At 43.3% G+C, this 13,996-nt stretch overlaps 1 protein-coding gene across 2 annotated transcripts in view; it reads left to right on the top strand.

Moving 5' to 3' along the window:
- The first annotated feature begins 3,509 nt into the window (after window positions 1-3,509).
- The window catches only part of ST6GALNAC3 (ST6 N-acetylgalactosaminide alpha-2,6-sialyltransferase 3), a 535,521-nt gene continuing 525,034 nt past the window's right edge, over window positions 3,510-13,996 (top strand). The window contains exons 1-2 of one of the 2 annotated variants that reach the window (XR_007454761.1): window positions 3,510-3,691; window positions 8,009-11,479. Coding sequence is in view for 1 of the 2 variants with exons in the window: in XM_049616990.1 (XP_049472947.1) it covers window positions 3,674-3,691 (18 nt within the window). In the remaining variant the exon portion in view is untranslated. Of the gene's footprint in view, window positions 3,692-8,008; window positions 11,480-13,996 lie in introns of those variants that run through there. The other variant, XM_049616990.1, reaches the window with a different exon arrangement.

Raw genomic sequence — 13,996 nt, 5'->3', positions numbered from 1 at the left:
ATAGGTTTTTGGCTCTAAGTCACATAACTTGAGACTTGGAAAATTGCGTTACATCTACAGACTAGACTATAGTTTGGCAACTCATAAAACAAAAAAAGATCCTGGGCATACCATCCACCCATCCCCATCCTCTCACAAATCTGGCCTGCACCGTCATTATCTAATAGGTTCAGAACCTGTTTTTACTCCCATCCAACAGCTTTTTCCATCCAACTGCTATCCATCTAAGACAGTGATTGTTATTATTTCGTAAAACTGCCCAGATTTGTAAAACTTCAGTTCATATTTATTGCAGAATCTGTTGAGTTTGTTTTTAGGTTGTTATAAATGTGCCTTTATTTAGGCCTAACTGTGGATGTTAATTAAAAAAATAACATTTTGGGAAGTGTGGGCATGGGTGAGTGGTAGTTGAATTGGGAGAGGGATACCCAGACTGATGGAGCTGGTAAAGCCCTCACCAGACCCTCACGTGGGTATACTCAAGTCACAATATGCTAAGTGTTTGTCTCATCATTGTTTATCTTTCTGAGACATTCATGGTGAATGACAATCATCCTATTCATCCTTTCCTATGAGCTATCTTGTTTTTTTTTTTTTTTTTTTTTTTGAGAGAGCGAGCAAGTAGGGAAGAAAGGCAGAGGGAGAGCGAAGAGGGAGGGAGGGAGGGAGAGAGAGGGAGAGAGACAGAGAGAGAGAGGGAGAGAGAGAATCTTAAGCAGGCTCCATGTTCAGAATGGAGCCCCATGCAGGGATCAATCCCACGACTCTGGACTCTGAGATCATGACCTGAGCTGAAATCAAGAATTGGACGCTCAACCAACTGAGCCACCCAGGCACCCCTACATGAGCTATCTTTGTCAAATGTTTTTTTTTTTCCTCCTCCAGATAAAGAGCTACCATTTTGAGAGTGTCCATAGTGCCAGGAATTGGGGAGAGTGGATTTATAAGCATCATATCATTTAATTGTCACAAGGATATATACTACTATAAAAGCTGAAGTTTAAAGAGAGGTACAAGACTTGATCAAAGTCACCCAATAAGGAAGTGCTCAGCAAGGTTGCTCACTAGTCAGCTGTGTTGTTGCCCAGACCAGCAGACTTTCTGGAGAGAGAATGATATGATCTGCCTAACCCTGCCCCTCTCACCTGCCACCCTGCCAGGCTCAGTCTCTCTTTCCTTAGAGCCTTGCTTCCACTTTGGTTACGGACCTTACCATGTTATATTATCACGTATCTCTTGTGTTTCCCACGTGACTGAACCTCGGGATGATGTTAGAGACCGTGAAAATCATTCTCTCATCCCTGACAGGTCTTTTAGTACCCCAATACAATTTTTTCCCCCTCCTCCAGTTAGTGGTAGCTCAAAAAAGACTTATCTTCTAGTAGCAGCCCAGTAAATTTTTGTTGAATTCATAAATGAATAAGATATGGAGTTTTCTTGGCCTACTAAAGACCATGAGCTAAAGCAGTGGTTTGAAATATATAGTGCCAAAAAAAAAAAAAAAAATATATATATATATATATATATATATATATATATATATATATGCCTGATCGAGAAGTTCTTACTGAAAACACAGCAGATCTCTGAAGCACATGGACGGGCTTGAGGAAGGAGTGGGAGAACAGGATGTGGTCCCTTAGGGAGACTGAAAAAAGGAACTTTCCCTGGGAGCAGGTAGTCTGTCCAGTTTCAGTTTTTGCAACGCTTTTCCTGTGGTGCCTCCTGCTCTCTCAGGATTCTGAATGTTCACACCAAGAAAACACCAAATCCTTTGAAAGCCTGGTTTCTTCCTTGTGGTTTGTGAGCCAGTCTCATGACGTCACAGCCACCAGCAGCCCACAGTGCTTTTCCTGACTCCATGTACCATGTAGGCAAACCAGACAGGGCTTCTAGCAAGTGAAACTTCTTTTGAGTAAATATTTTGGGCCTGGTTTTAAGATTTCTCTGACAGACCAAGTGGTGGAAATCTGTGTATATATACAGAATGCTCTCTCTCTCTCCCTTCTTCTAAGTGTGTGTTGCCACTTTCCTCATAGAAATAACTGTTTCTCTTAGCCAGTTCCTTACTTGGGGATTGGGCTTTTCTTGTTGATTTTCATTTGAAGGGGGCTGCTAAGGAGGGGTGGAAAGGATTCAAAACATATCTTCTACCAGGCTGCCTGCTTCTTAAAGCTGCACCTTTTGTTTTTGTCATCAGGGTCTTAAGGTTAAATGAAGAATGACCTTTCTGGATTTCTAAGCCTAACAGGAAAGTTTAGATTTAACCTGGTTACTGAAGTTACAACAAAGTTCATTCAAATTCTAAACTTGTAGCAGGGAAGAGCAAAGTCCTATGCTTGTGGGCACAAACACAATTTAAAAAACTTTTTAAAATGTTTATTTATTTTTGAGAGAGACAGAGCATGAACAGGGGAGCAGCAGAGAGAGGGAGACACATAATCTGAAGCAGGCTCCAGGCTCTGAACTATCAGCACAGAGCCCGAGGCAGGCTTGAACTCATGAACTCTGAGATCATGACCTGAGCGGAAGTCCAAAGCTTAATTGACTGAGCCACCCAGGCGCCCCACAAACACAATTTATATACATATACAATCAATGTATATATATGAGAAAATATTAAATTTTCATATATATGCATATATTCTACTTACTATGTATTTATATACACATTTTTCATGAACACACAAATTTAAAGAAAGCAATTCATACCTGTGTGTACGTGTACATACACACAAAACATACACAGTGTACGTTTCCTGGCATCTTTTGTTGATAGGTATTTGTGCTCCCCTGTTAGTGGCAAATTATTAATTCTGGATGAGCCTATCACAGCATTTTTTTTTTTTAATGTTTATTCATTTTTGACAGAGAGAGAGAGACAGAGCATGAGCGGGGGAGGGGCAGAGAGAGAGGGAGACAGAATCCGAAGCAGGCTCCAGGCTCTGAGCTGTCAGCACAGAGCCCGACGCGGGGCTCGAACTCACGGACCACGAGATCATGACCCGAGCCGAAGTCGGACGTTCAACCGACTGAGCCACCCAGGCGCCCCTCACAGCATTTTTAAGCAGAGTAAAGGCTCTACCCTTAAACAGCCCAGGGAGAATTTCATTTGCTACTTTTGAAGAATCCTTTGATATGCCCAATACCTGTAGAAGGGTGATTCCAAACCCACTTAACTTTTTAAAAAGTGTGAAATGTCTGCAAGGAGTTCTCTGATCTGTTGGAGGAGACCGAATGGGGAAGAAAAGGCCGCTTTCTCTCCCCAGCCGGACCCAGATCCCTGCCTGCTGCTGAGCAGATTTTGTATACGTTGAACCACAGAACATTTACTGGAAAAAAAAAAAAAAGAGGGACAGAGAGTGAGAGAGAGGAAGAGAGAGAAAAGAAAAAGTAGCAAGCATCCAGGAGCAGCCGCGGGAGACCGGGACGGCACGTAATCCGGGGGCGGAGCCTCGAGGGCCGCCAGCCAGTGGACGAGGCCGGGGGCGGGGCCCCGGCGCGGGGGGCGGGGCCTGTGCCCGCGCAGCTCGCACCGCGGTCCCCTTATTTGGATCTGCGGGAATGTGGGCTGGAGCGGTCCTGCCGTGGTACCAGCCTCCAGCCTGTCGCCGGGACTGCCCCTGACCCAGGCGCGCCTGCTGCTCGGTGGCAGAAGGGCCGGCGGAGCGCCATGGCCTGCATCCTGAAGGTAACGACTCGGATCTGTGGCTCGGACGCGTGGTTGGCCAGACCCTTGCTGCTAAGAGGCAAGGAGTCAGCCGCGGTCCCACCGCATCCTCATCTCAGTTGTCTTTTCCTGGCATTGATTTTCTTTTTGTTCCTTTGGCAAATGCATATGGAGGGAGATTCTGAAACATGCAGCTGGCACAGCTTCTCTTCCCACCATTCCTGCCTGCTCGCGCCTGCATTGAAGGAGCTGCAGACTGTTGGCTCCAGGGGAAAGCAGGGCTGTGTGCCGAATAATGGGGATGGCAGGGAGGGGAGGGGTGCTCCCGCGGGTCCCGCGGTTCTGTTGCTTGAGGCCTTTCAGGAGCCTAGGAGAATGGAGAAGAGTCTGGACTTGGGTTACTGGTGCTAAAGGTTATATAGCACTTTGAATGGGGGCGAGAGTGAGCAGAGGGGGGGTTCTATTGAGCATTTGATCTTGTGAAGACAAAAACTTATGAGTTTACAGGTAGTCCCTTAGGAATGAGTTTTCCAGGAGACCTGCTAGTTCTGTGGTGCCATTAACTCTACTTTGGAAAAGTTCATAGAAAGATGTTTTTATTAGTAGAGAATCTCTGACCCTCCTTCAGCTCATAAATTTGAACAGACCCAATGATTTCACTTCATATCAGAGCTGGCCGAGCCACCTCTTCTTTGTTGAGTTTTCTTTCTCCAAGTCTGGGTTCTTAGCCTGGACCAAGCATCTTTCTGGGTTTACTGCTTTGTGGTGTCAGGTGGGAGGACTTGGTGTCAGTCACTGACTTGAGAACTTTCCATTCCATGGAGAGAGGTGTTTTGTTTGTTTTCTGTTTTCATTTTCTCACAACTGTTTCTCCTCTTGCCTAACCTGACTCCTGACTGCCTGAATCAAAAACATTCACAGCATGGTTTCCTGGGCCTTGACTGGAGAAAGCAAAGGCCTGTTTGTTACAAGGTTGGGGGAGCTGTATGTGATAGAGGAAAACACCAGAAAAAGATTTTTGTTGTTGTTTATTGTGAAATAGCTTTTGTTTCTCTTCAGGATGATTTGAAGCCATCTACCATTAAGCTAGTTACCTGAGTCATCTTAAAACATGTGTGGTAATGACACAAATAAGAGATTAACCTAGTAGAGGGTTTTTTTTTTTTTTTTTTTTTTCCTTAGCGTAAAAGAGGTTGGATATTTCCTGTGACTTTTCTGAACTTCCTCTGTTTGGTTTTGGAACATTTTCTGGGACATAACAAACGGTAGCAAGATCAAGAGGAAATACGTAATAAATACATCCCTATTACAATATGGTATTTTTAACTTGGAGCACAAGTACTGAAATAAGAATATGAGTTGTCTTTACTATGTATTATATTATTAGCTGAAAGGGCAATTGAGGAGCATGACATTTATCGTTGGCCGTCTTCTTTTGGTTTCTCCCCACCTCATGTCACACATGTTCCAAACATTTTTAATGCATATCCCAAGCTACACATGAATCTGATCCAAACTTTCTTTTCAAGCACCTCACATTAACCTCAGACATTTGGGGCATATCTCAGTCCTCCTTATCTTTCCTCCACCGAAATTCATCTGAGATGTAGACAGGTAAACTACAAAGAGGTTTGGACTCAGAAAAGCCTTGGTCGGAACGCAAGTTCGGCCAGTTGCCACTGGTGTGACCTTGGACAACTTACTTAAATGTCTTTGTGTCAGTTTCCTCAATGTAAGATCAAAATTATAGCAGCTACTCCACAGAGTTGCTGTGGGGATAAAGTAAGATAGGGTATGAAAACTACTTTGTGGCATAGGCATTAATACGTGCCACTTTTTTTCTGACATGTAATGAGTGTGTAAAGAATGCTTACTATATTCTCTGCCTACTTCATATAATATAACACTCATTCTTACATCAGACCCTGCAAGGTGAGTAACATTGTTTAAAACCCCATCTTACAGATGAGGAAGCTGAGTCCTCAGTTTAAGAGATTTTCCCAAGGCAACAGGGTTAAGGACAAAGTAAGCATGGAGTTAGACCCAAATCTGCCAACATTTTTTATACTTTAATGCTGTTCTCTGTACTTTCCCAGGTGACCACTTTCTAAGATGCCCTAATACCATTCAGAGCCCTTACCGTATTAGACAAAGTACCTGTGTGCAGTCATGGTCTCCATGGCCTATGGTAGGCCTTTTCCCCTTGTTGTCTTTGAAAGGCCATACATGGTGGAGTGGAGTCTGGAGACCTGAATTCAGTGCAAACTTGGCCTTCTGTACGTGATTTTAGGTAGTCTCTGCAACTTGCTCATTTTAGAATGTAAATAATTGTGATTATCTGGCTGGGTTTTATGAAGGTAAAATGATGGACTTTTTCTTCTTCTTTTTAAACAAAACATTTTCTGCCACGTGCCAGCCTTGGACTTGGTGTTGACATCACAAGATATATGAACCATTGACTTGGTTCCTAAGTGGCTTACAGTATAGTAAAGGGGATAGAAAAGAAAATGCACATTTATGCTACAGTGTGAAGAGTAACATAGATCTGTGGAAGGCATAATAGGGCACAGAAGTAGAGACCAGTGAACCCTCCTATTGGCTAGTCAAGACAGGCTTTCCGGGGCACCTGGCTGGCTCATCCTGATAAGGGTCTGACTTCGGCTCTGGTCATGATCTCACAGTATGTGGATTTGAGCCCCGCGTCGGGCTCTGTGCTGACAGCTTGGAGCCTGGAGCGTGCTTCAGGTCCTCTCCCTCTCTCTCTGCCCCTTTCACACTCATGCTCTCTCTCTTTCAAAAATAAAAAAATAAAACATATATATATATATATTTTTTTTTTTAAAGGCAGGTTTTCCATTTACTATTTTGGAGCTAGATTTTGAAGACTGAATCATATTTACTATTATGGAGCTTGTGTTTTTGTAAGATAACTTTTGAGGCAGTGTTAACTTTACTCTGTGGGTGAAAACTAATTTTCTCAACAGATTTTTGAAGTAGATTTTATTATCCATTTTTATATATGAGAAAACTGAAAGAGAGGTTATTATCTACATAGCAGTGACCCTAAAAGTGGGGACCTCTGACTAGCTAAGAAGATAAGCCCATGACAAGGCAGCTGGGATGGGCTTTTGCAGCATACAGAACCATCCCCTTGGTGTGCTGTGTATGGTGAACAAGCATTCTGCCCAAGCATGAAGCTGGCTCTTGTAACAGAATGATGATTATGGCCTCAATAATCATTTAATTGTGAAATACATATTCATTCCACATTGTATGGGCTTTGAAGCCAGAAATATGTGGGTTTTACTTACTAACTGTATAACCACAAGCAAGTTTCTTGATTTCATTGCTCCAGTTTCTAGAATGGGGACAATTGTGCATTCCTCAATGGGTTATGCTAGGGGTTAAGTGAGAATATTGCACATTAGAGAGGATAGGCTAGTAATAGTTAAGTAAAAATGAGTCTGGGCTCAGTCAGTTGAGTGTTCCTTGAGTGACTCTTGATTTCGGCTCAGGTCATGATCTCACGGTTCATGCGATTGAGCCCTGCCTTGGGCTCTGCACACTGTCAGATCCTGCTTGGGATCCTCTCTCTCCCTTTCTCTGCCCCTCCCCTGCTTACTCACAAACACACACAAGCACACGTGCTCTCTCTCAAAATAAATAAACAAAAACAAAAACAAGTCCAAGTTTTCAGTTCCTTTCTTGCCACACTCCTGGTTAGGCAGCTCTCCTGGGTAGCTGTGCTGTTGTGAACAATTAAATCAAGGACCAGTCTTTTGCCAAGGAGTGTTTTTTTTAAACGTCTTTGAAATTTAATAGACAAGAACAATATCTCATTTGTATTTTTTTTAATTACTAGTGAAGTAAAACTTTTAAATTTATATTGTCATTTGTTTCTCCTCCACTGGCAAAAGTTCTGCTTATCTTTCCACTCCTAGTTCAGTGTCACATCTGCGGTTAAGCCTTCCTGTGCTTCACCAGGCTTGTTCTCTGCTTCCATGGTATGAGTTCTTATCTCTGTAGCAGCAGATATTACCCTGAACTGTCGATTAACTGTTGACATGCCCGACTCCTCTGTTTGATTGTGGACTCCTAGAGGGCAGGGGCCTTCAGTAGGTCACTCAGCTAGTGTTTACTGAACGCTGTGAATGACTACTGCTGGTAGTGTGGGAGTATATGGATGGAGATATTGGTGGCCACCCAAATGAGTCTTGGGGGCAGCAGAAGCCTTGCCTTATTCAGCTTGGTATCCATAAATGCTAGCCTGACTTTCAGCAAAGTGTTCCCTAAATGCTTGTTGAATGTATTAATGCATTATCTTTTTGTTTTTTTAAGATGTTTATAGACATGGGCCTGATCTATCCACCTCTGTAAACATCTGAATTCTTCATGGATGTAGCATGGATTTTTCACTCTAACATACAGCAAGCAAGCAGGTAGGGCTTATCAGTTACTTTGCGCCTTCTCAGTTTGTTTCTCATACATCTGTTACTGTGTCTCCTATAAATTCTGGAGCCAATTTGAAATCTGAAGGGAAGGGGAAAGGGAGCGCTGGACTGGGAGGAAGAAAGGAGGAAGTATAGGAGTGGCTTATCTTTTGTTCTTCTGATCATTTTGGTTCTCTAGGTTAACAGAAACAAACAAAAAAGCAAAAGCAAAAACAAAACAAAACACCAACACCCACAATCCCAATTTGAGGTACTCAAACTGAGGTCTCAAAGTGTTAGAAAACGGTGTGGCTTCACTGAGCCTGGAAAACCGCAGAGACTTCACAGGTCCACAGATTACAAATCTGAAACTCTAAGAAAACCCTAGCAAGTGGGATGGACAAGGCACCTCATCTAATAAATCTGCCCTGATGTTTCTTTCTGCTGCGCAAGAGATGCTAAAGTCTTGGGAGCAGCCGTCCTGCCGAATTTTCAGTCTTGTGGTAACCGAACAGAATGTTTTTGCAACTTCCACGTGCTTTTGTAACGTTCCTTTGGGGAACCCGTCTCTTGTGTAAAAGCAGTGCTCTTTGGATGAACTGATAACAATAGGAACAATAATAGTTGCTATTTATTGAACACCCAGAGTGTCCTATGCTGAGTGCTTTATAGAAGTCATCTCATGCAAACTTGTATTATAATGAAGATACCGAAGTTCAGAGACACTAAGTAACTTGTCCCAGGTTGTGTGGTTAGTAAGTAGTGAGGATGGAATTCACCTGGCTCCGTGTGGTTAGTTAGTAAATGTCTTTTTACCTTCAGTGCCAATTGAAGTGAATATTTGTGGGGACTTTGTGTTTACTTCACTATCTTCTACCCAGGCAGTACTCAGTCTAGACAGCTTCCTAACACCCGCCTGGTGAGGATCATTTTTAGCTGTGTTGTTTTTACTTGTTCCTTCTTCAGAGTTTCCTTTGTGACTGAGGAACTAGGGGAAATAGAGGGGCGGCAGAGACTGAGAAGGTAAGAAAGTTCTAATTCTGCCTCCAAGACTGAATAGCCCTTTGATCCTGGGCAAGTCACGTGACCTCTACCCCTAGCCTGAGAAACCCACATGTCTCTTTGGGGGTGGGAAGGAAGGAGAGGGATAGTACAGAGTTGGATTTGCCCTTAGGCCAAGCTTCAGGGCCCCTGCAAGGCTTTGGGAAGAGGCCCTGGATGTTTGTATTTGTAATTTTATATCCACTTTCTAAAAGAGTCCCATAAATCGTATAAACTCAGGCTCCCCAAGTGGACCCCCTCTGGGGCCGTGTTGGTGTCCAAAAGAGTTAATGCTTGCAAAGGCACTCTTCCAAGCAGAACCCACTGCACACATATGGCAAAACTATTATTAGCATTATTAATAGTTAGATAACAGCTTGAGTTGAGGAACCTGTCTTGGGGACTGGTGGGAGGAAGAAGGGTTTAGGTCTGAGGAAAGCAGAGGGAGCCTATTAAGCTTTCCTGTAGATGGCTGGGGAAAATTATGAAATCTCCTCCCCAGGAGGAAAACCTCTATCTGTTTGTGAAAATTTAACACACACTTGTGCCTGAGGGCTGGGAGTTGGATGAGTTCTTTTCTGTTTCCTGGCTTCTGGGAAAAGTAGAGGAAGGCATTTTTCTAATTGGAGAGAGTAGATTTACAAGTGCTACCAGGATCCCATTACAGAAAGTTGCTGTTAGCTCCTGGTTATTAAAAGGCTCATTATTCAGTTTATGGATTATCCAGATCCTGTCAACCCTGGCCGTTCTGATGTACACCTTTTATGCCTTTTACTGCCAATTAGCACCTCCACCAGAGCCAGGAGAGGGAGAGGAGCTACACCCCAAATTGTTTAATTCTTCTCCTCGTTAATAGCTGTGTCAAGGTTTGTCAGCAGGCAGGTGGTTATAGGAAATGGCTCAAATGAGGTGAAGGGATTATCTGTGCTTTCACTATTGTTTTCTCTTTTCCCTCAGCGCGAGGACTGAGAGTAGGCTCTGGTTCTGATTTTAAACTGATTTAAAGTGGCCTCATCAGAGACCTTGGCCCAGGGTATCCAGAGACTTCAATAAACAGGAGCCTTGGGCTAGGTAACATTCTCACAGAGGCCCTGTGCCCCATACCCCATCATCTCCAGGCCTCTCTCATTTCCTGTGTGATGTGGATGGGTGGGGGCTCACAACATCTGGTACTTGGGAGGGTGGGGGAAGTTATTTCCCAAAGAAATGGCTTGGGAGCCAGGAAAGAGGGTTCTTGTACTGGAGTCGTTCTAGTATTTGGGTAAAGAAGAAATGTATTTATTTGCATATACTTAGTAATGTAAATATGTAAATAAAAATATATACCCAGGGTGCCTCAGTTGGTTAAACATCTGACTTCCGCTCAGGTCATGATCTCACAGTTCATGAGTTTGAGCTCCGTGCTGGGCTCTGTGCTGACAGCGTGGAGCCTTGACCCCACTTGGAGTTGTCTCTGTCTCTCTCTGCCCCTCCTCCACCCCTGCTCACACTGTGTCTGTCTGTCTGTCTGTCTCTCTAACAAAAATAAATAAACAATTAAAAAATATATATATACCCACATTCATACCATCATATCTTAATATTTACCCAGATTTGAAAAGTCTTGCACATAAAATCCTTCTTGGAAGACACTTGTAATTTCAAAGGCTATCTTGTACAGTCCTAGTACATTTATTAGCTGTGCCTTTACCAGACACAAAAATAAAAACTTCTTTGGTTTGTTATGAAAATCATATTTGCATCTTGCCCTGAGAACATCATGATCACAAGGGAATTAGAAGTAAAATGTGTGTGTCCTGCATTGGAGATGAGTCACGATGTGGGATTAGAGTGTGCACATGGAGCTCGTCTTAGGTTTCAAGGACTAGAATGAGCAAATAGCTGTTCTGGGATGGCCCCCTCCTTGGGACAAGGGGGATACACAGTTGCAGACCGCACGGCTGCCACTCTCAGGACCCCTGTTTGGCGTCCCTGGCCCCACCAATAGACTGGACTCTAAAGAAAGAGCGGTGAAATCTCCCTGTGAAGGTTTTGCCTTATCAATCAGGGAAAATGGTAACCAAGAAAGAGGGGCTAGTCTCTAGGGTGTGGGTGGTAAAAGGTTTTGGGTGCAGAGGTCAGAGCTGTACCGACTCTGCGTCTGAGTCCAGCTTTGTGATCAGTATGAGTAATGACGGTCGTACATTTATTTAACGCAGTGCTGTCCGGTAGATACATAACGCAGCTCACTTATACACTTGACATTTCTTAAGAGCCACATGTAAAAAACAAAAGCAAAAAGAAACAGGCAGAATTTACTTTAATAGTACGTTTTATTTACTCCAGTATATACAGAACATTTTCATTTCAACATGTAGTCAATATAAAAATTGAGATATTTATATTTTTTTCACTAAGTCTTCAAAAATCAGTGTACATTTTACTGTTGCAGCATCTCTCAGTCAGGATGCTAAATTTTCATTAGAGATTTAGGTTTTATAACATTTACAGTCAAAAGTGTGGATTCACGTGTTCAGGTTGCTCCAAAGGTGGTCAGAAGTTTTCCAAGAGTTGAATCTAGTGTTAGTTTTTAAGTGTAAATTAAATAAAATAATATGAAATAAAAAATGTGGCCTCTCAGGCACACCAGCCCTGTTTCAAGTCTTAAAAGCCAAATGTGGGTAGTGGCTACAGTATCGGACAGCATGTTTATTCAGGTGTTCATCCTCACCGTTGGAAGACACCACTAACCATGGAGGCAATGAGAGCAGTGTGTAAGCGGGTAGGGGAAAGGATTGCCTACTGGATGAGAATCAGAAGGGGAGGACACTCCTGTTGGTCAGACTGATGGCAACAGAGGAAAGCAAATGAAGAGCAAGTGATGAGTGTTGGACCCAAGGACACATTAGAGCCTTTATTGAGCCCTTGGAATTTCAACTAAAATGGACTCCTACGTTTTTCCATATGCTGGGCCTGATTGGCCCCCTAGGTGTTGAGCAGCTGTGAATTCTCCCAGGGAATGCAGCTTTGGTCTCCATGTGGCAGTGAACTCCTGTAGGCTTTGAGGTCAGAGACAGACTTTATACACTTTTATTTGAGCCATTCCATTGCTCTAGGAGGGCAGTGCACATATGGCAGCAATTTGAACATCCAGAATAAACCACATATCTTCTTTTAAGTCGATAGAGTAAGGTGATTGGAGTTCCTTTGGCTTATTTTTCACTTCTTATTTGTGTGCATATAAATTCAGCAATATGCTAAAGCTGTGTGTCCAGTGATGCTTAGAGCAAATCAGTTTGTAAACCTGTAGCTCTGTTTAGTGTAGACTTCTGCATTTTATACCTGCCCTGCTCCAACTAGTCTTTTTGGATCATGAGATGGACAGTAGTTGCCATATGCTGAGGGCCTTCTCTCTGGCAGACAGCCTGCCAGATATTTTGAAGCTGTTTATCATCCCACAACAAGATTTCAGAATGGGCATTATTTACTTTTGTTGGACTGACAAGGGGACTCTGGTATATATTGCTTAACAACTTTGCTAATGCAAGAGTGTTAGACCAGGATCCTCAAAGGAGAGCCCTTGGGCCAAATCCCCTGTCACCTGTTTATGCATAGCTTTAAAGAGCCTGTGATTAAGGATGGGTTTTGCATTTTTGAGCAGTTGAAAAAAATCAAAAGAAGAATAAGATTTCATGATGTGTGGGAATGTATGAAATTCAAATATCAGTGTCTATAAATAGTTTTACTGGAACAGCCATGCTTGCTTCTTTCCCAGTGTCTGTGTCTGTTTTCGTGCTACAATGGCAGGGTTGAGAAGTTGATGTTTGGACTGTAAGGCCTGCAAAACCTTAAACATTTGCTGTCTGTCTCTTTACAGATAAAGTGTGCCAACCCGTGGGCCACACTGTTAAGTTCTTTCAGTAGAGTGTAAGAGCTGGAGACAGGGCTGGTGTGGGTTCTCCCATGGGTCTTCAGCACTAGCCCTGGGGCCTCACACTGTGGGTGTCAGGGGTATTTACTGAGCATGGGGCCAAGCACTGTATGTGGAAGAGGGGACTAAAGCTTAGGGAGGATATGTGATTCCTCAAAGCCAGATAGTGGGGTTGGAACTCAGACTCCAAAGCCCAATAAGGCTGTTGCTTCTAACAGATATGCTACCACAAGTGCTGTTCAACTTGAACGGTGCCAGGACCCCTGAAAAGCTTATTTCACCAGAGATTGCTAATCCCCACCCCCAGAGTTTATGATTTTGTAGGTCAGTCCTGGGTTAGGGCTCAAGAATTTGCATTTCTAAAAAGCCCCCAGGTGATGCTGATGAGGCCCATTGTTGGACGTCAGTCCTGACATGCTACCTCCTGTTCAACAAATAGTTGTTGAGTTATGGAAGGCTTAACACACCTGCAATGGCCAACAGAAACTGACAAGAATTTAAGTCAGTTTAGAAAGTCAAGTGCATTCAAATAAAACTTTTTAGGCATTATAATATTTGATTTCTTCCTTCATTATTCTCATTAACCCCCAAGCTTTCTAATGCCATGGGGCTTAGACCACCGTGAATATTGGAATGCATATGCCTCTGTGTCCAACAGCAAGGGGCTGGGGCTGAAATGAACCCCTTTCTGGTGGCACCCCTCATGTGTTTCTGGAAACTCAGTTTCTTTCAAATCAGTTGTGAAATCAGTTTATGTTGATTTATAAACCAGCGATTTGGTTCCTGCTGATTGTATGTCAAACCCCTTCTTGCTTTGTTTCTGCCTCTGTCCCCTCCTCCCCCCAACCAAGCCCATTCTGCTGGGGGTGCAGAAAACAGCTTCTGTAGTCAAGTTGTACTGGCTTTGGTCATGCAAGTTAATGCATTAGTGTTAGAGTTCACTCT

The sequence above is a fragment of the Panthera uncia genome (assembly GCF_023721935.1).
Source record: "Panthera uncia isolate 11264 chromosome C1 unlocalized genomic scaffold, Puncia_PCG_1.0 HiC_scaffold_4, whole genome shotgun sequence".
Classification (NCBI taxonomy): Eukaryota; Metazoa; Chordata; class Mammalia; order Carnivora; family Felidae; genus Panthera; species Panthera uncia.
Note: the sequence above shows the minus strand (reverse complement) of the source record. Positions and strands in the feature narration are given on the sequence as shown.